At 44.2% G+C, this 27699-nt stretch overlaps 1 protein-coding gene across 6 annotated transcripts in view; it reads left to right on the forward strand.

Annotated features, from left to right (window-relative positions):
- The window catches only part of WIPF1 (WAS/WASL interacting protein family member 1), a 56247-nt gene that overhangs the window by 17971 nt on the left and 10577 nt on the right, over nucleotides 1-27699 (forward strand). For all 6 annotated transcript variants that reach the window (XM_048309667.1, XM_048309666.1, XM_048309668.1 and 3 more), the window contains 5 exons: nucleotides 2616-2727; nucleotides 21426-21514; nucleotides 22963-23092; nucleotides 25300-25476; nucleotides 26701-27462. In XM_048309667.1, the coding sequence (XP_048165624.1) occupies nucleotides 21464-21514; nucleotides 22963-23092; nucleotides 25300-25476; nucleotides 26701-27462 (1120 nt within the window). In that variant the 5' untranslated portion in view covers nucleotides 2616-2727; nucleotides 21426-21463. The remainder of the gene's footprint in view (nucleotides 1-2615; nucleotides 2728-21425; nucleotides 21515-22962; nucleotides 23093-25299; nucleotides 25477-26700; nucleotides 27463-27699) is intronic.

A 27699-nucleotide genomic window follows, 5' to 3' on the forward strand; every position in this document is an offset into this window, starting at 1 on the left:
GATGTATGTTTTGTACTCCTGCACAAAAATATATTTGTTACTTTTAAATACTAGACAGTTGTGATTAATTACAAATCTTAAATGCAAAGTTGGAGTGAAAGTTACAAAGAAAACAACGTTCAGGATGATAAAATGTATAATATAGTAGTAAGTGCACAGAATCTGAACTAAAATTAAATCCCAGCGTGTGATTCACGTGCTGCTGGGACAGCATGGGGAAGAGGAGGTGATGGCCCCACAGCCATCTCCAGCAGTGGTGGCTGGAGGCCTAGGTGCTGGCTCTGCACAGAGAACCCTCCTGCTTGCCCAGGGTCACAGCTTGTGAGGCAGAGGAGCTTGGACAAGGATAGTGGCAGCAATCTAGCACGAAATGCAGCTGCTGGGGTTGACAGGGCTGTAACAAGGCCGTGCCAGGCATTAAAATCGGACATTTGAGCAGCAGGCAAGTAGTCCTAAATCTGCCCATACTTCTTTCCAAATAGTTTTAAAAATATTTCCCTGATCATGTAGAAAACCAGACTAAGTTGCACAGCTCTTTCACCCTCCTCATGCCACCTAGTGCATTCATCCTGATTGCCGTGTAGAAACATCTGCATAAGATCAACACAGTGGCTCATGGCAGACCAGGCTGCCATCACCTCCTGCACGTGGAGTTGGATGCTGCACCTGGCCCTGCTGCAGGGCTTGGAGGGTCTTGGCAAGCTGGGAATAGCAGGGCCCTGTGTCTGGGCAGTTAAACAGCTCTGTGGCTCAGCCTTGCACAGCTTTGCTCTCATATTTCGAGCTTCGGGGTTTTATATGCGGAGAAGGCTTTGGCCTTAGCTGGGCTCCTCTGCTTCTGTAAAACCAGCAAGTTTTCAGAGAGCTGAAGTTTTGCCCCAAGTCAGCCTTTCTGATGTATTAGGGTTTATAGCCTTCACTGGATCACTGTTTAACTAGGAATGTGATTTAAAAGCAATTTAGTAAAATCCCACTGCAGACATTTTCATTTCAGCCTAATCCTGTCTTATAGCGGCTCATCTCAAATAGATTAGGAGTTGTTTTAAGCTAAATATAATGGCTCGTAAATAATATATTTGTTCCTCCACGCAGTGGCTTGTACCAGGTATTTGAAATGGAATTAAAAAATAAACTGATATACTTTCCTAAATAAATAAACCCTAACACTTCTACTTTGCTACCAGGAGTGAACATAGGCAACCAGGATTGAAAGAGCAGGAGAGTTGTTGAAGCGGGGGGGATTTCTGAATGGGCCCTTTCCAGCAGCTTGTATTACGAAAACCAGAGAAAGAATGTTTCTCCCTCAGATTAAAAAGGAAATCTGCAAAAAGAGGAAAGGGACTACATAGTACAGACTAAACAAAAATGACTTAAATATGCATTGGAATGAGAAAGAGGGAAACCAAAAAGAGAAATTAAAAATGGAACCAGATGGGGACAAATTCTGTGCTCAGGAAGAAAAGGCTTTTCTTCTCCTGCACTTCAGAAGGAAGAGAGACTGTGTACATGTATTCATGCATATATATCATGGAAGAAAAATTCATTTTTCTGTATGATTTTTTAAATTGTTTCTTTCCCTTCAGCAGTGTTAATATAGAAGTTTATTGATTTGAGGGAGCTTCATAATTAAAGGACCTTTAATTCTGCAAATAAATAGAACAAACCACTCAATGTCACCTTAATCACTGGCTGGTTTTATTCCCCGAGAACTACTCAGTTGCATTGCACTGTTGGACTTGTGTCCACTGTGCACTTGGATCCATAGCACAGGGTTATTCTACTCTCTGCAAGGGAAAAAGTAGGAGTTAAGATGTGCAACACCAGCTAATGCAAACCTGAACTGCATAGGCCAGCTTCAGAGAGTTTATAGCAGAGTCCCCTCGTGGGTCTCATTTCACCACATGGTGTATGCAAAGGTTGCATGACTGTGAGGGACTGGGGTCTTGAGACTGATTTCTAAACAGAAGTAAATCTGTAGAATGCTAAATGCCTACCGTTCTTACATTTTATTTTTAAATTACTGGATTTTTAAAGGTTTTATTTTGTTCTAATACTAAATGGACAAGTGTATTTTTTGCTGGGACATTATTTGCAGCACATTTGTCACATCTTCCAGGCTGTTCCCTCCCCTTTTCTTCCCCCCACACATTTGTTTCAGCTTTTGCATGCATTTGTCTCTAGCCTAAACTATAGAAACCTCCTTATTACAAAGCTAGTTGTTGAACCATGTCTCTTACGAGGGAGCAGCTGTTGTAGTGGATAACTCTGTTCAGTCTTACCATCACATCCATGGCTTTTTATGCCTTTCTGTTTTCCTTCCACCATTTATATTGACTTTTACTATGTACTCTATGCTGAAGTTGGAAGAATTGTCTTAAATTTGTTTGAGAACAAACTGGATCCTTTGGCCTCAGGGAGTGATATGGAGAGCCCAGCCAGTGTGTTTTCCTGTTCCGATTCCTCTTTAGAAGGAGGGGGACTCTTCTTTACAGTACGCTGCCACTTTCTCATGCATAATTTCTACTTATGCAAGGAAATACATGATAGACACATGCTCAGGCTCTGTGATCCCCAACAGTTCACAGTTAATAGTTCTTTTTCGTTCTTCCTTGCAGGATTGTGCAACCTGGGAAATGTTATTGCAATTTAATTAACTTCAGAAAGTGTATTCTGGACTGAATTGACCAGACTTCCTTTTCTATGCAAGCATCTCCTGCTGGTGACCAGGTAAGAGCCTGTGGGGTTTGCACTGAGGGATGGGAGTGCATGGGAGTCATGGTGTGAGCAGCAGCACAGAAGTGTCTCTGGTGTCCTTCCTGGCCTGTAAGCGTTGGAATGTCTTAGGTTTCAGTGTGACAATACAGGAGTCATTCTTCTCCAGGGCAGGATTAATGGCAGTGCCAGTTTATGGGCGTGCTCTGATGTGCCACACCTTTCCTCATGTCAGATTTTTATGGGCATGCTCTGATGTGCCACACCTTTCCTCATGTCAGATTTAGGTGCCTTAGGTCACATCATATTTTATGCCAAATCCATAAGCTTTTAACATGTGCAGTGGGTTATTTTCTGTTTGGTTTTTTTTCCATTCCAGTAGTACAAGGCTAACAGTGAAGGGATCTAAGGCTCAGCAAGTAGGCCAGGAGACCTAAGGTATGTTATGATCAGGAACGATGAATCTGTGGTTGTCCTGACTTAGAGCAGATAACATTACACTTGAAAACTGCTCAGTGAAGCCTGCAATGTTTACAGTTTGGTGCTGATGAACAGGTATAGTATGAAAAGGTTCACTGAGACACGTGGTTAATAAGAAAGAAGGAACAGTGATTTTACTTTTCATTAAATTTTATTTTTTCATTTAATTTTTAGGTGGTGGTGGTTGTTGTTGCAGCAGGAGCTCCATCAGAAAGCATGTGCTGTAGATAGGCTGCAATGTACTGATCTAGAGCAGGTGCAGTGCAGCAGATCAAGTATTTCCTATCTCAAATGCTCTGTGTTGTAAGCTCCAGCTGTGGCTTCTTTAAGATTAGTGGGCCAGGTAGAAACTGTGATGCTGGGAGGGTCCCAGAGGTGTTTGGGATTTTGGTTCTCTGTAGGCATGAGCACAAAACCATTCAGGGTTTCTTCTATGTAAAGTCTATAGCTGGTCCATGCGGGTTGATGCTTTGGTGTAGTTTCAGCAGTGCACTTGTTTGGAAACCACAGTCTGGAGAAATCTGAGTGCCAGGCTTGGGAGATGTGAGAGGGAAAAGCTAGCCCCAGGAGCAGACAAATGTCTCACTTCATTCATGGATCCATAACTCTTATCAGGCATGATGGACTGCTGCTGGGTGAGGGTTGGTGCAAAGACTATTATTTGGAGAGTTGTTCCACAGGACCAAAAAAGATGGAACTACTGTGTGGTCAGTAGTCAAACATACCTGTTTGGGTAGGGAGGGATGGCCTGTTCGAAGAAGGGAGACATGCAGATAAGAATAATATGAGTATTTTTAAACTGACATTTATAAACTTACAATGCAATACTGAGATAAAGATGGTGCATTGTGTCAGTCTCACCCATTTTACATATGATATGGGATTATGGAAGGTCCCAGGAGCAGCAGTAATGATGACAGCACAAATACCACCTGTGAGGAAAGACTGGAGGAAATATGATTGCTTAGCCTAAAGAGGAGAAGTTCAAAGAGACATGTAACCGGTTTTCATGTCATGAAAAAGAGAGGAGTTAATTCTTCAATGCATCACTTGTAAATAGTATGAAAAATAGTAAATGAAATCACAGCAAATGGAGGTCTAAATAAAGTACTGGGAAAAGCTTCATTAGCTGTTAGGATAACAAGACAGATGACTGAGGGTATTGCAGGATTTCCATCAGTGGAGATTTTTAGAGAAAAAAGAGCTGAATACTGCCAGGAATGATATAATCCATAGTGACTCAGGGCAAGAGTAGATGCCTTCTTCCAGCCCTGCTTCCTGTTGTTCTGTATTTCGTTCTCCTTGTTGACAGTGACGTTGAATTTTTCTGGTTATTGATGAAAGCGGAATAGTTGTTTTAAAGGCAATAAACGTTTCCATATGGATGGTACAGTATATTTCGTACTCCACTTTGCAGGGAGGGAATGGAAAATGCTGTTTCTGATTTTTCTCTTGGAAGCAAACAGATAAATGAGTGCATTATACTCTGCACTGTGCGAAAGCATTGAGTTATCATTAGCAGCTGGCAAGGTAAGGACCAGGTCTGCTCCTGGCATAAGAGGGAGACCTGAAAAGGCAGGCCCTGCTGCTTTCTCAGGTGAACAGTTGTGGGAAGCCAGAAAACTGCTCATTTGTATCACAGTTCTCAAAAGTCTGGTACTAATGGCAAACTTCAAATTCGTGCTGGCTGTGCAAGACCAGCTTGGTCTGCATTGAACAGCATTCCCTAATTGCAAGTTTTGATGGATCAAGGCTCACCTGAAGAAGCATTTGGCTGCAGAGTTCAGGCTTTGTTCACGCAGCAGCTGTACCCTTTCTGTGCAGAAGCAGGGCTTTTTCTCTGTGTGGTGGTGCCTGCACTGGCACTCCCTGTGACCCAGCCTCCTGTGAGCCTGCCTGCTCACAAGGGCCTTGGCAGATGTGAAAGGAAACAATGATCCCTGCACCATCATTTTTGAGGACTGCCAGTCATCAGGGCGGCAGTCTAAAAGAGAAAGTAGACTTCATGAGAGTAATAATGTCTTATGACCTGATAAAACCAATACAAAGCTTCCTTTCAGCTGTGAGTTTGATCCAGATACTACAGCTCTCTGAGTTTTGAAAAAATTTTCTTTTTATCTGGGAGCCTGTGGCCTCAGATTTGAAGTGGCTCTTAACTCTCCATCTAATTACAAATTCTGGTTTTGAAAGCAAAGATGTTAGGAGTTATATGTCAGTCTGCCATATGCTAAACCTAGCCTTCAAATTTACTTAAAATAAAGTTTGGTTTTACCCCTGCAAGCTAACCAAATTGTTCAGCCAGTTTGACCAGGGTTTTGGCTGTATTTGCAGGATTCAGCAGATGTGATGATAACTTTAGCTAGGGTTCAACAACTGTGACAGCGACTCTACAAATACATTTAAGGGGAAATGGGTTGCCACCCTCCAGTACTTGCTGTTTCAGGGCATGTGCACTAAGCACTACAGCCTGCAGGGACCACTTTGTTTTCTCCTCTGAACTGCTGGTAGACTGGCACTAGCAAGGACAAATTGGAGCAGTCCTGTGGAGTAAGATGATTTTTTGAATGTTCTAAAGAGGAAATGCAAGTGCTGAATGATGTTATGTGGCTGCTTTTGGTTTTGTGGGTATGTTTTCATGGCAGTGGTATGTCATACATATATTTTTTTAGCTTGAACTACACTAAACTACTACTTTTATGCAATAAACCTGCATTTGGAATACCAGCAGGAGCTCAGCTAGACCTGCTATCTTGAATGGAGGCCAACAGCCTCCAAACCCGGCTGTTCTCTGGGTCCCAGTGAGTTCCTGCACTACCTGTGTGGCAGGCTGCCTCAGAGCTGCAGCTAACACAGAAGTGCCGAGCTGACTGGGCACTGTTTCCAAAACACTGGCAAGAGCCAGGAGCCGCTGCTGACCCTGGAGCAGCTGGGTGAGGCACCCTGTCTCTTCTCAAGCAATGGCTTGCGGCTCCTACCGAGTTCAGGCAAGATGTGGATTTGTCCCTCTTGGCATATTCACCTTCCTGGCACGTCTGCCTGGGTCTGACCCATGCAGTCACTAGATGTGGCCTCACGTGGGATGTCACTACAGTGGCCTGAGCCCCCTGGTAAAGCCATGCCCTCCAGGGCAGGCACCCACCTGGCACACTGCATTTGGTTACACTTGCTGCATGGAAATATTTGGTTGTTGAAGGTCATAGAAAACAGTTAAGAGATAAAAATATTTGAAATAAAATGCAGATAACTGAATGGAAGCTCTTGGTTTTTACTCACCATGACTTGAGCAAACGCTCTCTTTTAATGTGTGTTGACTGAACCAGTTTCATAACTATTAAGTGGAGGGGTGCTATATGTTTCCAGCCTGGGTAGCTGCAGTAGGCAATGGAACTGTGCTGTTTTCCCTCTCAGGAAGGCAGTGCAGGACATGCCTCCTCTTCGTGTAGGGGAAAATCAACTAGTTTGTGTCCTGAGCTGTGAAAGACTTTGCCTTGCCTGTTATTAATGGATTCTGCCAAAAAAATCATTCTTTCCAGCTTCTCCTCTTTGCTCACTAGCTAAGTACTTGCCATGTGCAGCTGTAAAAAGTTGTTTCCAAAGAGAGATAAATTGGAGCAAAAACTTCTGTAACTGGAGATGGGTAGGAAAGCAGAAGGGTGTTTTCAATTTGTTGTCCTTGATTGCTTTTCGTTTGATTTGTGCCATGCTTTGAACTAGAACCCTTTACAGGACTGTGTGCCCCCTTGCTTGTCTGCCTCTGTGTCCTGCCAGTCTTAGCTGGAGCAGCACCCATTCGCTCGTGTCCCAGAGGATAATCGGGGCAGTCAGCATCAGTCAGAGAGCCCTGGGCTCTCAGCAGTGCCATGTCAATACATATGGGAAGCTTGGAAAACATAAGCATCTAGCAACTGGATTTAGGTGCCTAAGTTGGAAAATGTAGTTTGGATACCAAAGTTATTGATTGGCAGTTACAGTGTTTGAGGACATTTTTATTGAAAATATTTTCTAATTAAAACCATCAGTTTATCAAAACCTTTTTTCCCCCCCGAGATCAAAGGTGAATTTGGCACAAAATTTAAATTTCATGAATAAAAAATTCTAAAATTAACTTTTAAAAGAAATCCAGGATACCTGAAGCCAAATATAGAATCTGCTAAAATTTGCACTTCTAACAACAAAATGATTGCATTGTTTTTTAATTCCTTACTAAGATAGAAACCTTTCCAAGTCTCAAACTTTGACAAGACATAAAAATAGTTTCCCTCTCTCTTTTCCCCACATTATTAAACACACACAAATTTTAGTGCCTCTCCAGGTAACTCAGGGAATTTAAATTCCTGCATTGTCTTTCATGTAACATTAGAATTGCTTTGAGTTTGGAAAAACCACAGGCTGATGAAGAACTGGTACCTTGCCATCTATTAGATAATTGCCAAAACAAGTAGAGCAGCCTATTTCATAAATGAAATCTTCAGAAGGTATCTTTACTTATAGGGCTTCCAACTGAACGATGAAACCTTGGATTAGTTATAGACAACTTAACTGTGTGCCCTTACTGTAGGTGTTTAAATTGGCATCATGTGCTGCAGATGTGTGCTGTGTACTCAGATGCATATGTGCAAATTTCATGGTCCCAATATCACTGAGCATTCAGCTAAAGGCCTAGTTGTATAATCTGAAGCCTCCGATTCAGTGTTATCTCACTATATTCCATAAATGTCTATATTGCATAAATATCAAGTCCTGCTGCAAAAGTAGATGAAAGGATTTATGTAAAATTGGCTTTACAAAGCTATTTTGAGTAAAATTTTTATTGTAGCTCTGTTCTAGTAAATGAAACAAAGTGTAATTGTGGTTGGTCAATACTTAGATCTCAGCTTGGCTTATAATGGTATAAATATGAAGAATATTAGTATTGCCTGGATTTTGTTCTTTGCATTTTGGCAGCTTATTTATGAAATAATTGAAACGTCTCTTAGCTGTACCTTTCTTTTCCAAGTGACTTTTGACATTTTTTTCCTGCCAAAAGGGAGTGTTGGAAATACTTAACAGAAAAATTCATCCTTGTATTACTCAGGATGTTTTCCAGATTGGACCAAATGGAAATTGCCGGTGATAGGAACAGCACATGAGTATTGCTGATGATTGCACACATGCAAACTCAGATGCTGAAGGCTAAGGTCTCTCCTATTACCCATGGAGAGGTGTTCAGTGTGCTGTGGGTTAGATTTTGACTGCTTTGCAAAGAGACAAATTAAATCCAAACAGAGGAGGAAGAATTTCAGGTTTGTCCTTCCACTGCTTCAGCTGTGGATGGGAATCTGAGCGGGCAGCCACCAGGGTGTCTGACTCCTTGCCTGGGGATCTCTCTAAACACCAGTCCACAGGTTCCAAAAGCCCCTAGGTTGGAGCTGACCTTCTGCAGGGCACTCACCAGGCCACTAATTTCCTTTGGAGCTGCTCTTCCCAAGGAGTGAATCTATTGCAGGAGATCCTCTGCAGGGTTTCTATACATATTTCCATTAGGTAGCAGTTCTTTTTTGTCCAGGAGCTGGTGTTGGAGGCAGGGAAGTGCTGGTCAGCTCAGGATAAGACATATGGTGGATTCAGCAGTTCAGTACTCAAGAGGAAAAGATGAATCTTTATTGTCCCTGCAGGTAGTCTGCTTTAGCCCTAGAGCTTCAACTGGCAGCCCTCACCATTTGTCTCACAGGTTACTACTTTTGGATCATATCTTCCTCTGGTAGAAGACTTCTTAGGTCTGGAATGAAACCGGAGCAGTTCCCATCAGCTAAGGACAGCTGATACTCTTTTTTTTTTTTAAATTAAAAAATTAAACTCTTAAAAATAAGCTTTTCTTATTGTAGTTCCAACACAATTAATATGAGTATAAAATCTGTTTTTTAAAATAGAGAAAATGATGGTCAGATGTAGTAGATTTTTATATATGATACAAAGAACCAGACAATGTAGAGATAATGGCAACCTTCAGTCTACTTAACTTAATGGTTCCTTAATGGTTATCTGGTTTGTTAGTTTTGAGCAACCCATCTAAAGATAGTTTTTGAGTTGTCTTACTGAACATTTTTCAATAACAGTAATATATTGCTTCCTCTATCTATATCTCTGAAGTTGCAGGAGAAGTTTACTGCTGGATTCCAGTCAGGCAGCTAATTTGGTGGTGCAGGAACATAATGTTTTGGCTTTGTTTTTAATATGGATTAGAACAAGGCATTGTTTGCCAGTACTGCCAGGATATTAGGTGATCATGTAATTTCTCATGTGCAATAATGTGTTTTCAGTAATATTTTTGCTTTTTTTTTTGTTGGTTTTAAATCAATCCTTTTCAAACCAAAAGGTGTATGGTAAGACATTTAAGATTAATTTTAATCTCTTATCCTTGATTTGCTTTTTGGTTGGGTTTTTGATTGCTTTGGATGCAGTTTCTAAGGTTTTGTAGACCATTTAGAACAGATGATGAACTTTTGGCCACAGTATCTTGAGTAGTTTGAGGTGAGCTAAGGTTGGCTCCAATGTGAAGAAGGGGCGATTGAAGTCCCAGAGTTTGGGGAGGGGTTGTTTGCTCAAGAAAAACCCTCTCTTTGCTTCAGATTACTTTTTGTCCCCTCTTTTCCCTCTCCTTTATTATTTCCATCCTGATTTTAAAGTCTCTTCCACAGATTTGTTTTTGTATTGCCGAGAACCTTTAAAAATAATTACTGAAACCATAGCAGCCCATCTGAAAGCTTTCCGAGACACAGTATGAGCTGCAGAGCAGGCCAAACCTCAGAGGGCAGAGGCTCTTTTCCAAGCGAGGAAAAATGGATACTGAGAGTTTCTTTGGATGTTTGTGCAAATGGGTGCTTTATTGTCCAGCTTCTGCATGTGTGGATGCCCAGCATACATTGCCCAGCTTCACGTATGTCAGCATTTTGGGGAGTTGAAAGTGGTATTTTTAATTACTATAAGCTAACATGTAAAATTTGTAAGAGAGAGTTTCATTTTGTAGCTGTTCTCAGAGGAGGATCTAAGATAAAATACCTACCCTGGTAAATACTAAAAGTATGCAAAGTATTGGTATATTTTGTGTATATTCATTTATAACTCGGTAAACTGAAATTTTTCAATTGCTTTGTTTGCAAACTTGTACTAATTCCTTAGGGAATGTGAATTGTAAAAAAGTAACTGTTTCGTAGCAGCCCAGCAGAGTCTACAAAGAACTTCACTTTTCCTGGCTACCTTACTGAAATAAGCGTTTAAACTGCAGATCAAGTGCTGTTTTACAGCTTCTTGGAGTGGAGATCAGAGAAGGTTTGTGAACACTGGGGATACAAGTCATATGCAGAATGAGTTCTCATTTAGTACCTAGTCAGTTAGTAAGATGTGATGTGAGTTTCTGTTCAGTTTGTGGTCTGTGAGCAGGGCACAGAGGGTGAGTTATGGGAAGTTTTTCAATAGGTTGTGATCCTTAGAGACAGATGACAGCATATCTTGCTGGTTCCTCTCCCCAAGTTCATGGAGCAAGGTACCAGCAGTGCTGAACACAAGGGGTGGCATCTCTGTGCAGACTATGGATGTGGTTCTTGCTCCACCAGCCTTCCTGATCCAGAGGATGGTGTTGTGGGAGTCAATGCCAGCCTTGCTTGCTGACTGTGACACTTTTCAAATTCATTACTTACATGCAAATAGATTTGATGCCTCACAAATGATCTGACTTAATGACTAACCCCAAGCTACAGTACAAATCCCTGCATAGGAGAGAACATCAAGGGACTTCACAGGATGCACTCTTCTTAATCTCAAAGTCTGATCTCAAAAAGTTCTAATGCTTCAGCAAAATCAGAAGGTACAATGAGTCTCATCCAGTCTCCTCTGAAGACTGGCCTGAGCCTTTCCATGAACTCTAATGAGAATAAATTCAGGCTCTCCATCTCCACCCAGTCTAGTGGAGGTTTCTGAGCACTTTGCAGCCTCAAATCATTCAAAATTAACTTTCAGAATGGAAAATTAGATTTTTTTTTTTAAATTAAAATCTCTACAAGACCTGGTTGCCTGTTTCTCACAAAACTGATTTATGGGTCTTGCTGCGCTGAACCAAGGCTTATTTGACAGTAACCTGGCTCTGAGGTGGTGGTTTTTCTGCACTGTCTATGGTGGAGCAGGCTCCCTTACATTATGCAGATCTGGGGCTGGCTTTTGTTTTGTTTTTCCCACACTCCAGACAGATCAGTCTTTGATTGCTCCTCTAATGACAGGTATTCAAGTTACTCTAATTTACGTCAACACCTGGGCTGTAAAAACTCTAATGCACTCTTGCTTGTGCAGTTGGTCTTTCCCTGATGACTGCCCAGGCCACTTAGCTTTTTGTTTGGGCTTTTGATGTGAAATCTGAACTGATCTCTGTGCACTGTAGTTTTTCAACATTCTTATAGGAATATTGCAATATTTATAAGAGACAGGGATTGGAAAACGGTGCTTTAAATTCATTCCACATGTCTGGCCCTTATATGCCTCAGATTTCCCCTTTAGAGGCAGTTACTATTTTAATATCCTTTTATAGATGCTGCCTTTAGTAGACCAGCCACAATTCACTGCCTGTTTAGTAAGACTTAGTTGATTGTGATGAAGAAAATACTTTATGTTAAAAAAGCCTATTTGAATGCTGAAGCCAATTGAATTCTAAACTTACACCTACTGAGAAATAAAACAATCTGACACTGTGGGAGATCCTTGATCCTTTTCTATAAGTATCCATTATTGTAAAATGGTTTTGACTGCAGCTTCATGTCATCCTGTTGATAAGAGAAAGATGAATGAAGGCACCATCAGCAATGGTGTTTTGGAGGTCACATCATTATTAATTTAGTGTCCTGGCTAAGGAGAGGGCGTGGTGTGGGGTGTCCCGTAGCTCCCGTGATATAATCTGTGGCTCCAAACTGTCTTTTTTCATCCCAGCCTCAGGATTTGCAGAGAGAAGCCCCTCTCCTTATAACTACTGCTCTGAGGGGGACTGCAGCACACCAGTTGGCAGCTGTGGGCAGCAGAAGTTTACCAGCAAATCCCAGAGCTTGCTCTCCATATTTGATTGCTTTTTTGACTTTTTTCTGTGCATACTAAAAGTTGCAACAGCTCAAATGTCCAAAAAAACCTCGATTCAGACTAATTTATGATACTTCTGGCCTGTCATGCCACAAAAAAAAGTGGATAGAAGGGAAAAAATTCTCCAGGTCTGTCCATTTGATTCAAATAGCAGGATTGCTGCCATGTAACACAAAGCAAACAGTGGTCAGAGCTGTAGCAATCTAGAAATAAAAGTGGAGCAATAGGTGGAAAGGCAAAGGGTGGATATGCTCATGTAAACAAAAGCTGTTTTCCCATGGTTACAAGCTGGGGATTCCAAGGGCCAGACCATGTCTTTCTGCCTCTGGGTCACCAGGTGTGGGTTGTGGGAAACATCCTGTCCTGCCCCTCACTGTTTGCTGCCTGCCACTGCCAGGCCATGAGTGACCCTGTCTGGTCAGAGATGACTGGTGCCATGTGTGAGGATAAGATGGTGGAAAAAGTCCTGTTCTTAAGTGCAACTCTTTTTGTTCTGGTTTAGGACTGAGTAATCTGGAGGCAATACCCAGAAATCCTTAATTTCCGAACGAGCCTGTTCACCCTACCAACAGCTCCTCAAGCTTAAAATGCCTCATGTTTTGGGGAGAAAGCTGTGCAGTACTGAGCAGCCACATGACACTGAGTGATCACTACTACAGTGATGAGACACTGGAAAAAGGAGCCCCATTGCAGAGAGGCTCTTGGGCTATATGTTAGGAATGCTATTTTGTGAACACAAAATGCTCACGAGGAGGAATAAGCTGGAGAGAGACATCAGGTCCTTCATTGCTGAGAGTATGTTGTCCCTGCGTGGAGAAGTTGTCCCTGTGGCCTCTCCAGAGCACTAGGAGTCAAGTGTCCCTTTCTTTAGGTCTGACTCTGGTCACCTCCAGCCCGGGTGAATCTTCCTTGGCTGTGCTGGGGCAGTGTGCCTGGATAACAGCCTCGTGTGTTGTTTCCAACACTCGGCTTGACTAAAGGCTGCTGTGGATGGTAGATGGTGGAGTGTTGTGGGCACCTCTGCTCTGGACAGCTGAAGAAGAGTTCAGGCACAAACAGCTCGTCCTTAACCATCACTTCTGCCTGGGAGAGAAGGTGAAGCCTTTTTGTTGCAGGGCTTTTTGCGGAGTGGTTGGAGGAAGGGCTCTTCATTTTTTGATGTGGGGGCACCAGTGGGGATGGGGATGGAGCTGTCAGAGGTTGCAGTGTCTAAACACGTGTCCTCCTGTCCTGAGGACTGGGGTACAGCCCAGTAACTAAACTTTTCTGCTGGATTTGGTCCTGGCCTCCTGCTGAGGAATTACACACACATGCCTGTTTTAAAACACTGTGGAGACTCCCTCCTGAGATGGCGGGGGCAAGGGCTTTGCTCCAGGTGTCCTTTGCAGGGCTGAGGTCCTGTTCCCCAGGACCAGGTCGCTGTGGTGGGGAATGTGACCTGACCCTTGTTGTCTGAGCAAATAGGAATATTTTTGTACAAGTCCTCTGAGCACACTAGCTGAAAGAAATTATAGGAGTATGGATTAGATGTAAGCAATTTCTGTTTTCAGTGAGTCAGATACTTTCTGCTGTAGTGTGTTTGCTCTTACATTATCAGCTTTTCTCAAGTCAACATCCAAACACTTAAACTGACCAAAAGCTTAGCTGTTTCTTCCAGACAGGGACTATATTGGTTACCAGAGGCAGTCCTCCAAAGCTAGCTGTTGCCTGTGACTGTCTGCATATCTTGAAAAATATTTCACTGAAAATAAAAGTCTTTTTTAAATACTTGGATTAAAACAACATTCTGACACCATAGCAGCCTATTTCTTAGCTGTAATTTTCCATGGATGCAGCACCACTGGATTTCCTCCATATAACTCTCGGTTGTGTTTGACAGATGAGGTTTTCTGGATGCAATTTGCTGTGGATCATAGGTGCATCTGGCTGTTACTGCCCTTGGCACCCCGTAGTCATGTGCTGGCTCAGGGGTCTGTTGACTCGTCACTGACACACACAGTAACCTGCTCTGTTACTGTATTCCTGTGGCGGTAGGAAGTAGTTGCAAAGTGTTTAGGGGGTTTTAGGTCTCTGGGGAATTGCCCAGTGTGATCTGCTGACCATGCTGCCTGGAGAATCACTGCACTTAGCTGGATGCACTGGGATGAGGGAGGTGAACATGAGGGGTGTGGAGGAAGATGGAGATGCTGTAGGGTTGACAGAGCACAGGGACCTGGGATAGCACACATGGAGGTGTGAAAGCACCTCACAGCATCCTTGCATTTTTTTTCCTAACTAGTCATATTGTTTGTTTGCTCTTGTTGTTATTTATCTTTAATGGTCCTCACTAGCTCCCCAACATCTGCACCTTTCACACACCTCTTACAGCAGTGTAACTGAGCTAAACTAACTCTGCAGTTTATTGAGAAGGTATGTCTAAAACAAAACAAAAAAACATATCCTCTCTCTAAAGCCTGAACAGGGCAGAAAAAATGCTCAGTGTGAGACTAGCTTGATGTCTGTTTCTTTCCCAAGAACTACCCCATGCACTTCTGCCAGAGACCTCCAGGCTCTTGCCTTCTGCTTCTCCCATTTTGGTCCCTGCCTGCAGCAGGATGGTGTTGCATCCCCCACATCAATCACTGCCAAACTGGGAAAGGTCTGCTTCCCTATGGAAGATCCTCCTGTGTGTTGTTCAGCTTGGGCCAAATCCTATTTCAGGGCCACATAGGCGGCATCCACTTCACATGTGCATGTGAATAAAGCTTATCATCCACCATCCCTCCAATGGCAGTTTGTGGAAAAAGAAAGGCACCTCTGGGTCTAGGCAAGAGCTCTCCATTGCTGACTGGTACAGCTCCTCTGTCCTGGTGTTGTGTGTAAGGGGTGGTGTTTTTCAGTGTGGTGGAAAGGCATGCTCAAACCACTCATTTCGGGTACCGCAGAGAGTTTCCTTGAAATGCCAAAAGTCCCCAATAAAGTAGGCTTCCTCTCTCTGGCAGCGGCAGCTCCCCAGAATTTCCCTGGGTCTCAGACATCCAGAGTAACTTCTTCTCTGTTGGTCTCTCTTTTGGTTGTCCAGATCTCTGCAAGTGGTTTTAAGGGTGAGAAGTTAGTGCCTCCTTTTGCTACCACAGCTTCCTCCAGACAGGATAGGACAATTTACATTCTCACACCCTTGCAATGTCCTGTCTCAGGCACAAAGTCTTATAATCCTTGCACCAAAAGGATTGTCTTCTCAGCCAAAAACTATTCTTAAAAGACCAGTCACTGGTATTAAAGGACCCAAAAATACTGACAGTAACATTTTAGATGTCACTTTGTTCCCCAGAAGCTCCTCAGATTCAAAAGTTTTGTCTCAGGACAATGAAAATCCAGGCTCTCCTGCTGAGTATAGGCTTGTTATACAGCAGTCCCCAGTATCTCAATTAAAACTTGTATCAGGTTACTTGAGTGCCAGACAGGCTTTCACTCCTCCATGTGCAAGTGATTGAGGCCAGAGACTCTTCTAAATAGTCTTTCTTCACCCTATAAGGGAATTCTTCTTCAGTATCTTCTGGTAACTTCATGCTCAGCTGAATTTGGTTTGGTACCCTTGTTGAACTCTTTAGGGACTTAAATTCATCTATCTGTATGATTTGTTTATAGATTTATATATATTTAGAAACTAATAAAAAGAGAAGAAGAAAAAGACCTGATTTTTTCAGGGGGGATTTACTGGCATGGTGTTGCATGGGAGGAGCACCTTCAGCATCCTCTAAAGTTCTCATTCACACTGTGCCACACTCCTGGACTGACTCTTGGGGCAGGCAGCCCCTCTGGCCTTGGGAGGATGTGGTGGTGGAATGTGGGACATATAGACCTCCTAATCACTCAGGTCTGCCAAGGAAAGTGGGAGCAGGGGTGATCAACTTTCCTGATGTCACTGTAACTGTTTTTGGCAAAAAAGTTTAATAGCTCAGTACTCTGTTAAAAAAATGATTCATGAAAAATATTGTGGTCTGTATAAAACTGACTGTAAGTGATTTTCCAACTACTTTGTAATGTGTTTACAGTTAGCTGTCCTTTTTGTTTCGAGGGCTACCTTACTAAAGTACTTGGTAATGCAACCCAATTTCCTCAAATTCAGATGTAAAAAAGCCCAAACAAACCCTTCTTTGATTCAGAGAAAGTAATGCATTTTGGAAGGACCGAATCGACACTGGTTTGGAAGTTGGGTCCTTTTGCATAGGGGAGCAGTCAGCATTTTAATTGGCAACTTCAGGTTTTTTTCCCCTTAAATTTATCGATTCTATCTAATTCTACAGTTGTTTGTTCCTTCCTCTTTTTTTTGCTTGGAAATTAATCATGCAGGAAATGATTAATCACAGTGGGTGTCTGTCTGCCTCTGACTCAATGTTTAAGAGGGAGGGCCTTCAAGCAGCTCAAAACAGCTGACCAGATACAAACCATGCACTTGCACTCTGGTTGTTCACACTGTCCATCCCACAATAAAGGTCATGTTTCTTCTTAGCATTTGTAATGCTCCTGGAATGATTTCTGAAATACCAAATTAAATGTGAAGTGCCCAAAATTTGTGTTTCACAAGATTCAGTGTAGTGCCGTTTTTGCTCATTGCTCTTTATGGACTGCTTTGCAGAGCAAGGGGTTCTTTGCAGAACACGATGTATACTTCCTCTCTCCTCTATTTTGGTTTTTAAAAGAAAGGAGTCTTTATCATGATGCATAGCATAGCATTTTAATATCATTCCTGATGGCGACTATGCATGTGCCTGGTAGTTTGCAGAAATTAGAGTTTCTTATGCAGGTATTTACTTGGGCAGCTTTGGAGCCTCTCATTTGCTAGCAGCGAGGGTGGCTTTCTCCAGAGGCAGCAGACACGGGCTCTGTGCACTCCCCTCTTGGGAAGGCTGCAGCAGGCTGCCCCAGCCCCGGAGTTATGGCCAAGGCCAGGCGGGGAGGGTGAGGATTGCAGTGGTGGTGCCTGTTCATGGCACTGGCAGCCCAGAGCGAGTGGGTGGGCTGGATCTTCGGAGGAACCGGCACTGGGCACGGTGCTGCTGGCACCCGCCACACGGTGGGAGAGCAGCTGCCGCTGCCAGCTGTGGAAATCCTTCTCTCTTGCTGACAGTACAGAGCTCTGTGCTTGGGGCTCAGTGGCTGATGCTGCGGTGTACATCCACGGGTTAGTTACTGCAATCCTTTCTGCCGCACCTCCAACACTCACCTAGACGTAACACTTCTAAAGAGCTTCTGAACACCTGTGATAATTTACACTGCTGCCCAGAAAATATGCTAGGACATGTGTCCTCGGTTTCCAAATACCAATACGTCTTCAGCCTTGGTCTTTTGCAACCAGGTCCTTTCCAATACCCTGCAGTACCAAGTGTTATAAGAAACTTGGTTATTAACAGATTTGGTGGGTAACATTTATTAGCAGGTGGATTGGTTACTATTTCAGGTATTTTATAGTGTCAGCTGTTAGCAATTTAACATAATGTCTGTTTCTTAAATTCAGCTCTTTCTCATTGGCCAAGAACAAATAATTATCCGAGTCCATTGCAGAAGTATAGAACAGTAACCAAAGCTTTCCTCTAATTGCAGAGTTACACTTAACATCTCAGGACATCTCTATGCTCTGTGAGAAAGAGTGATCCTGTGAATTGGTTATGAAAGCAGCTGCACAGTTTGAGTTCAGCAGTGTGCTGACTCAGCTGCTTTGGTTCTGCAGCCCAAGAGGTGCTGCTCATCCCAACGGCAGCCCCCAGCACTGCCATGTGCTGTGGCAGCAAGTCACCAGGTCACTGCATCTCTTCAGAACATTATTATTCTTCATATAGGCTTATAGTGATCAAATTTTAAAATCCAGAGAGCACCTCTTTTATTTTTGCTTACAGTAAGTCAGGCAAAGAAATAGATTGTACAAAATCTAACAACCGAACAGCAAGGGTGAGTTAGAGCTTCGAAGACAGAGGTGCTGTTTTTTCCTGCAAAGTTTCAGCTTGAGTTTCTAAAAATTTCTTTTTTATCAGCAGAAGCAGAGTCAGAGTGACAAGAGTGAAGAAGCTTTGGTTTTAAACTAAAATTTGATGATCTAGGGTGTTTTACGGGCTCTGTAAGTCTATGCATTAAATGTTTTTGTGTGGGCACACACGTTTCTCCATCACACCATGTGATCTCTTTTCTGATGGCTCCTAAAGGAAGTGTGTGCTCTAGAATACCATGAGTAAACAACCCTTCAGGATGCTCGTGTTAAACTTCAGGCCAGTTTTGCTAGAGTTTGGTTTATTACAGAAGCTTGTCCTGTGCTTCCAAAACGCTGTTTTCCAGCCTGTCTCTGAGGGCTATAGAGCTTGTTCAACAGTAGCAAAATGCTAAGCTCACCAGTGTGTACCTAATTTCCATGGCAGTTCTGTTGACAGAGCCCTTCAGTATCAGAAGTGCTAGCTAGTGCGCAGCAGTTGACTACACGTACATGTAAGATGGGATAGGGAAGGAGGGAACACCTAGCGCCTTTCTCCCCACTGCCTCCTTGCAAATAATGTGTGCAGGGAGGGTTTTGGAGAAGCTGGATGTGTCTGTGGGTGGTGGTTTCCCCTTAGAAAACTCAGGCTTCAAGCATCACCTTACTTCCTCTTTATGCCACCAATTCCTTAAGAAGCTGATCTAAAACAACCCAGTTAAAAGGGAAGAAAAGTAGAACAGAGCAGCCCAAGCAGGAAACAGTCTCTAACTGACAGGGAGGTAGACAAGTCAGAAAGCGCTTCACAGACCACCTGGCTCACTTGCTGCATTCAGGTCTGCTGCCTTAAGGGATTCGTTTAAAAGTCTGATATCAAACCAAACTGTATTCTGCCTGCTCCAGAAACTTTCCTGTGACACATGGAGTGCCAAGGAGACTCATGGTACATTATCTAGACTGCTTTGACCTCTTAGCAAAGCAGTACAGGAAAGCAGAATTTCTCTTTTTAATCAGATGAAGCAGTTAAAAGCTTGGTGAAATATCCTCATGGCACAGTTAAGCTAGAGACAACCGCAGCTGTGAAAAGACTGTGTTAAGAAACAGGATGGTTGTGGTCTACTGTAAGAAATAATTTTCCTGTTGACTATTTTTTTAAACAGGAAGCTTAAGAACAAAGCAGCATTAGTCTTGGTGCTTTTAATAGGTTTCAGATTTCAAATATTGCATTTAGAATATGCTGATTGGGAAAGGATAGGACCTTGTGCAGAGTTTTATGTAACAACTGAGAGCTACAAATTTGGAAGATGGGAATATAACTTAATTCAAGCAGATGCTCTGAATATGAAGCTGTTGTTTCTCTGGAGGAGCTTAGGATGTTCAGTAATGCAGCAGAGGACTGATGAGAGCGGGCTGGTCTGTTTGCAGGACTTTGTGAATGTGTGCATTTGCACAGCACTGTGTAGGCTTGGCTTCACACAGCTTCCTCTTTGTCAGTCAGTCTGTCTATCCGCCAGCTTCCCCTCTGCTCTGCTCGCTCTTTCGCAGTAACTGGAAACAGTTTCTGCAGTACAAGAGAAGAAAACCTACAGACACTAGTGCCTCACACCACTTTGAACTCCATGATTTTTCTAGATAATTAGCCAGAGCTATGGGTGATGTGTCTGACTCCTTTCTCCCTAAAGACTTGACACAATATCCATTAAAGTCTTATTGCAGAAAATATTTCTTCTGAGGAAGGTAGCTCAGCAATTTTTTTTGGCGGGGAAGGGGGATTATAGCTGTGTTCTAATTCTTTTGAAGCATGAGCATCTGATGAGATAAATCTGTACTTTTAACTGTTTTTTTCTGACACAGATATCATGGATCATGTCAGAGCCATTACTTCATAGGTGGTGACTCACTGCAAATGCCATTTTGTTTAAGTCAGCGCATTTTCCTAATGGTCTTTTTAGTTGTTGGTGTGACAGATACTGTGCTATTACACTTCCCCTTGGTTTCATCAAAAACAATTAAGTTACTTAAAAAAGTAAGAGCTGTGTATTCTTGTAAATAACTGCCCTGGCGACCTCAGCCGTCAGCCTGGGGTTGTCTGGAGAATTACCCTTATTCCTATTCCCACTGTCTTTACTTGTCTTATGCAAACATTATAAAAGTGGTGGCAAATCATTGTTACTAAAGGTGGCTCAAGTGAATGGCCAGCACAGGTGAAAGCTCAGATAAAAGAATAAAGCACATGCTGAAATGCCATAGCCCCATTAGAAATGCCCTAAAGCCCCTGATAGGGGCTGTGTGCCAAAATGCCACAAAAAGCCTTTGTGACTTGAAAAAATAGTCCTTGACACTTGGACTTTGTTGTTGTTGCTGTTGTTCCGTAATTTTCTTGCAATAAAGTTCTGTATCTCAGGTGTGACCCTCCTAGGATTGCCTGAGGCTGAAAGTTCAGTTTGGGGTGGGGAAGAGTGGGAGCCTGGTCTCTGTCAGGGAAGCTTGTAAAAGGCTGAGCTTTAGCAGCCAGGCTTTTCTGTCTGCAGTAGCCTGCAGCTGAGAGGCCAGGCTGCCTGCTTGCTCTTCCTCCTCAGGGAGAATACCCAGAACATGACTCTGTGTGCTGCTTCTGAGGAGGAGGAAGGTGCATTCAGATATGATGATGGAGCTTGGGATCTTCAGAGCAAGCAGGGAGAGAGGAAGAAGCATGAGTCCATCCTAGAGCTCTGCTCTTCCACTCTACCTATAACAGTGTAGGTGTGGGACTCTTTTAGCAACTGAAGGGATTTAACAGGTCAACATCTTCTGAGTATGATCTTAAAGTATGATGCCTTCTTGAAGTAAGGGTTGATGGCTTAGCTACGGGACTATCCTGAAGCACTTCCATGGGAACAAGATTGTTGGATTTAACAGAGTTCAATTTGGTTACTGCATTTTGTGCACTGCCATAGCAATGCATGGATTGTGTAAGTGTTCAAAACTGGATGTGTGTATCTATGAGTTTATATGGCAGTGGGGATCATGTAGGGAACCCCTGTTTAAATATGCAGCTGGTTTCCATACAATATAAAGTGCTTTTTACAGATTATTTAGACTCAGAAATGTAGAATATAAACCTGTTAGCTGCAAGGATGTTTTTTAGCTGAGTAGAAATTTATTTATTAAGATGTATTAATCTCTGGACCTTGTGTGTTTGTGTTTTGCTGTGCAGGTTTCTTAGCGAGAGCAGACAGAACTCAGCCTTCCACCATGCCTGTGCCTCCCCCTCCAGCTCCCCCTCCACCCCCAACATTGGCCTTGGTAAGTTTTACAGGAGGTAAATGATGCACTGTTCTCTGCTGCTGCTTGTCACATTAAATAGGATGTCCAGAGATACTGAGGTGTGGATGAGGGTATCCATGATATTTGGGGAAAACTCTCCAACATTTTGTTTATGGTTGATCACTGATCCTGCAAGAAGGACCATCACTTCCACTGCCTTCCAGTGCTCATGTGGGTGTCACTATCCACTCTAATTCTCCATCCTTTTATTCCTCCCACACTGGTGGCTGATCTGGTGGAGAGGCAACAGCTGCCTCTGTCAGGAGAGTTGAAGTCTTGCTATCCCCTTGCCTTTCTCCAGACCTGTACTCCCACCTTGTCTCTTGTTCTGCTCCAGTACTTATGTGACTTGAGATGGAAAAACTCGATCCTATTGTTTAAATTTGGTAAGGATTGCTCTTAGCTAGCACAGCTCCCTCAGCCAGCCTGTGGTATCAGAGCACGGGATCCACTGCTGACACAACATGGTGGGTGAAACTACATTGGACCTGACTTAAGCTTAAACTGGAATAGGGCTTGTGCTGTGCTTGCCCTCCCAACAGTCAGCCACCTCACTGACAAGAAGGAAGAGGCTTCTTGAAATGCCATTTTAAAGTACCCAGATATTTTCAGTGAAAAACCCTAGCTGATTACACAGAATGGGCTGTGTCGCTCAAGAGTCTTTCCCTCATTTTCCACCACAAACAGTATATGGACTCTGCTTGGTCTCTCCATGACAACTCTTCCCACCTTTCAGGAAATCTCCATAACACTGATCTGATAAGTTAGAAAGTGTTTCCAGAACCATTTCCTAGAAGAAAGAGCCATATATATGTGCATGTATATGTGCATATAAGTGTATTGTTTGGAGGTTTTTTGTCCTTTCTTGAAAAACTGTGTCACCAAAACATAAAATGAAAAGAGAGGACCATTGAGACAAACCTCTTACGTCCAAAGGTTTTATTTTGTCTATATGGAGAGGTCAATATTATTGAAGTGGTGATTGCCATTTTGAAGTATTTCTGTCAAAGCTAAAATAGTAGACAAAGGTCCGTCTTTGCTCTGACTTATCTAGAATTTGTATTTCACTACAACTTTCAAGAACGTCCACCTTCTTGTATAATCAAGTTATGTGTGTAGACTGTTCTTGTTCAGTCTCCAAGACGGCAATTTGCCACAGATATGCCTTGGCTTTAAAAAATCAGAGACTCTAAATCATGAGTTAAAAAAAGGTGAATTCACATAGAAGTGTTCTGTTTCTGATGAATAATGTGGGTTAGAATAGCAGTAGTGTTGGGGACTTCAAGTCAGTAACAAGGCCACATACCTTTAATATCATTCACAAAACTAGATGTGACATGCTACCTACCCACTCCTATTTGAGAAAAACTTTGTATGTAGAAGCTGAGGTTTATTTTGCCTCCTTATTTTTAATCTTTGTTTTGCAGGCAAATACTGAAAAGCCATCTCTGAGCAGGTCAGAACAAGCAGGGAGAAATGCTCTATTATCTGATATTACCAAAGGAAAAAAGCTCAAGAAGACTGTTACTAATGACAGAAGTGCTCCAATTCTAGACAGTAAGTATGATTCTGCATGTTGGAATTTCTGTAGGCATGAATAGTCTACATATCTGAAAGCAGAAAATTATTTTGTATATCATCAGATGAATTGCCGTGAGAGTAGATAAAAGAAAGTGCCAGAAATTGGCGTGCATAGAAATAAATTCTGTTCATCATGAATGAACAGTCAGCTGAGAAATCAAGTACTGCTTATGAAATGTGAATGCTAATTTGTTTGCTAATTCTCATAAAGTGGTTTATTTTCCTGTTTGCTTATATCAGAAAACTACGTAAGCCCTACCAGGAGTTCTGCTGAGGACCTGCAGCAGATCGGGCAAACAAAACCCCCATAAGGACTGAGGAGAGGGCAGAGAATAAAGTGGAATGTCAGACTCTACTTTTGTATAAACAATATAAGAATAAAGGCACGCCTGGCATGACACCATTGCCTCCAGGATCACTTAGAGCAAAACCAGAGCCAGAAGCCACAGGTCTACCTGTGTGTCACTGCTGCATGCAGTTGTGCCGCTCCTGGAGTGACTCAGGGGTGTTATCTTTTTGGCTGAGCCTTGCTGCTCAGCCTGCCCAGCAGTACTGCACAAGGCAGTGACTCTCCTTACCTGAATGGAAATAAGCTCTCTCTCCAGCTGTGCTGCTGCTGTGTCTCACAGCACATCTTGGTAGGTGCCGAGAGGAGGCTGGGGAAGCCCATGTAGCAGATTGGGAAGTATTGGGAAGACAGAACAGAAACAGGAACATAGGCCTGTGCTGACAGAGGAACAGCATTCATTACCTAAGGAGAAAAGACTCTTCTACAGACAGATTAGCAAATGTGATATACTTCAGTCTAGGTTTGGCCATGAAATTAAAGGCTGGACTGTGATAGGAACATGATGAGGAAAGAAAGAAATGCCCAGAGGAGTGTGACCAAATAAAAATAATTTTAAAAAAAATTAGATACAATCCTGCTATCAGCCAGCTAGTTTTTAAAGATTATCTCTGAATGTCAAGTTACATGTTCTAGTTATTGTAATGAGCTGGAGGGGATTAAAGGAGGGGGTAAACATTAAGATAAAAATGATGCAGCCTGTTATCTTGTTTACATGAATTAACAAATAATGATGAAAGACTAAACAGCATTTCTCCAGAGGTTCACACCCTGTCTGAGTCAGAGCCAAACTGAGCTGACATGCTTAAGAAAGAGAAGGATAATGTGAAACATTCCCCCATGGATACAATCTTCCTTTTCTCGTAGGGAAATTTTTACAAGTGCTTTTCATCCACAGGTTTTAATTACTTTGAAGTCAGTGAAATTTTTACCCACCCAAAGTTGTGGAAATCAAGATTCCAAGAAATTAAGCAACTGATCTTAGCCCATGTAGCCCAGCATCTGAGAGCTGATCACCACAAGATACCCCAACCTGTGCACCTGCTCATTTTGCAGTGATGCTCTGAATGGGGCTCTTCTTTGTATTGTAGTTGTGGAAACACTTTCATTTTACTTTTGACAACTCAGCTGTCACAGCAGAAATACTGACATTAGAGAGAAATGGGAGAGAAAGGGGGAGGGCAGTTAAAATAATTCCTGCCTATTGGAAACATTAACAGCTAATGATCCTGTCACTGCACTTCTGAACCTACTGGAATGGCATCTCCATCCCTACTAGGCTTTGTTTAAATAAGTGGATATGTTGCAATGTCATCAATAATGAGAGAGTTCTGTGCATTCCCAGCAGTGATCCCGAAAGACACCTTCAAGAGGAAGGACCCTCTGCTTTCCTTCCCTTTTTCCCATGAGATTGCCCTGTCTCTGCTTATGGGGAAGTGGAGGAGAAGGATAAGAGAGCAAAAGTAGGAAGAAACGGAAATAAGCAACTAAGATGCTAACAAAGACTACATGATATTCTCAGAAGTCCCATCCATGCTCAGTTCCAAATTCTCTGCAGCAATTTGCTCTGCTGTCCAGTCTATAGCAGACTAAAGTGATGGCTTAATAAAACAGAGAGGCTGTGGTTATTATGGTTACTGCACCACCACAGTTACTGCACCACCACCACCTCCATGATGCAGTGGCAGTGGGATGATGGTAGCTCTGATGACCCAAACCTTGTGTGTTTTGAAAGTTCATCCATTTTTCCCCAGCTACAAGCATTACTCTAATGAAAGAGGTGACTTTGCAGGATCAATCTTGCTTCACTAATATGGGGGATTTTTTTTCCCAACAGAACCCAAAGGATCTGGTGGAGGTGGTGGCGGTGGCTTTGGAGGAGGTGGCGGTGGCAGTGGCGGGGGTTTTGGTGGTGGCAGTGGTGGTGGCTTCAGTGGAGGTGGACCACCTGGCCTTGGAGGCCTTTTTCAAGCAGGAATGCCAAAGCTCAGATCTGCTGCGAGTCGAGATGCTGGTAAGAAAGACCTTGAATTTTCAGTGGGAAAAAATGACATTGCTTTAAACCTTCATAGCACTAAATTACCTGCTGGGATTGAAAAACCCATCAAGTATTGTAGGCTCTTAGGAAATGTAATTTTCAGATTGAATCTTGGTTTATTCTTACTATTAGGTTTTATGAGGGAGAAGCAAAACTCCCTTTCCACCCATCCTCCTCATTATTGATGAAAACTAAAGATCCTGGTAGTGTTGAATTGCTACCTGCAAAGTACAGTCAGGCAGATTACATCCTGCCTTAGCTGCTGGTGTACAGGACCAGAGGGGAACACAGGAGGATCCAGGCTAATTCTTTCTTGTGCACCAAGAAAAAGGATCTACTTTCCAAATGGAAAGTACTTCTGTGTCAGCTCCACAGCAGCATGATTTGCTGCTTAGGGAGTGGTGAGGCTTCCCAGCTGGCTGGTATGCACACTGCAGGTAGAGGCTTGTCTGGAGCAGGCAGTGTGCTTCTGGCTGACAAAACAGCTGCCCGAAGCCTCATGCCCCTTTAAATGAAGGACATCTGGGGCCACTGAGTTTTTTAAGTTTAAGAACATAGGATTTCATGCTTGTTGAAGAACGACTATGCAATGGGAGTTGTAGAGTGTTACAAATATTACATATTTTATAACCTAACATAATTTTTCAGCACGTGTGTACAAAACAGTCTCTCAGAGCTGGTATTTTTTGTTGTGTCACAGTCTATTTTGTGAACTTGTATTAATACAAAAGCTCCTGGCATCGCAGAACAGTACTTCTGAACTGCAGGGCCACCTGTCTTCTTCCTGATGTGCACAACTAGATCCTTAGATCACAGCTACTAGAAAGGGCTGAAAAGAGCCTTTTGCTGGACTTCTGTTGTTATACATAATTTTAAAGCTAGGATTTATTTGCTCTCACGTTGACAGTATTCAGAACTTGTTCTTCACCATTTCTTCCCTCCCTGTTCTATTGCTTGCTGTGTGACGGCCGCACCACTTGTGTTACTTTGTGGCCTCTTAACTCGTCCCTCATAAGCAATATCAGGATGTTACCTGCTACTCTGGCACCTCTGGAGTGGTTCTCCAGCGGTACCGGGGTTGGGGCTGAGCCTCAAGGCAGGGGTGGCGGCGCCCTGGCCGCTCGCAGTCTCGGGACGCGGCCCGTTCGGAACCGCAGACTCGGTGCGACGGCGCTGATGCTCCCTCTCCTGTGTCCACAGACGCCGGGGGAGGCCGCCCGCCCGTCCTGCCGCCTGGAGGCCGCTCCGCCGCCGCCAAGCCCTTCTGCCCGCCGAGCGGCCCGCCGCGCTTCCCGGGGCCGCCCTCGGGGCCGCGCACCGCCGTCCCGGACCCGCAGAGGAGCCGCGTGCCGCCGCCGAGGCCCGACGCCGGCTCGAAGCCCGAGGCGGCACCGCCGCCGGTGCCCAGCACGCCCCGACCCATCGCCTCCAGCCTGCACAACCGGGGGTCGCCGCCGGTACCGGGGCTGAACCGGCAGCCCAGCTTGGGGCCCTCGCCCCCGCCCTTCCCGGGCAGCCGGGGCGCGGGGTCGGCCGGGCCCCTCCGGCAGCCCGGCCCCGGCGCGGCGTCCCCGTTCTCGGGTCGGCCGCCGCTGCCGCCCACCCCGGGCCGGCCGGCGGAGGACAAGCCGCCGCCCCCGCCGCCGCCCCCCGCCGGGCACCGGCCGCCCGCCGCTCGGGAGGCGTCTCTGCCGCCGCCGCCGCCGCAGAACAGCAAGCCGCCCGTGCCCGCCGCCCCCCGGCCCGCCCTCGGCGCCCCGGCGCCCCCGCTGCCCCCCAGCAGGCCGGGGCCGCCCCCGGTCCCGCCCGCCCCTGCCGGCGGCGACGAGATGCCGCGGCTGCCGCAGAGGAACATCTCGCTGGGGTCGTGCCCGGCGCCCGGCGGGGGCCGCTCCGGACCGCTGCCCCCGCCGCCCGGCGAGAGGCCGCCGCCGCCCGTCAGAGACCCGCCCGGCCGCTCAGGTAGGGAGCGGTGCTTCGGGGGGCAGGGTGCTTCGGCCGGGACAGATGGCACGGGGCGAGGGTGTTTTGGCCATGCCTGCACCGGCTTCACATGCTCAACAAACACATCCCAGGATGACATCCTGGGGGCACTAGGGATTCTGCAGTTGGAAGCGAGGGTTGATGGGCATCGTGGTGGCTTAAGGAAAGTCACAGCGAATCACCGGTGTGCTCACGTGTACTTTTGCAGATCCGGTA

This window comes from Corvus hawaiiensis, chromosome 7 (assembly GCF_020740725.1).
Source record: "Corvus hawaiiensis isolate bCorHaw1 chromosome 7, bCorHaw1.pri.cur, whole genome shotgun sequence".
NCBI classification, from domain to species: Eukaryota; Metazoa; Chordata; class Aves; order Passeriformes; family Corvidae; genus Corvus; species Corvus hawaiiensis.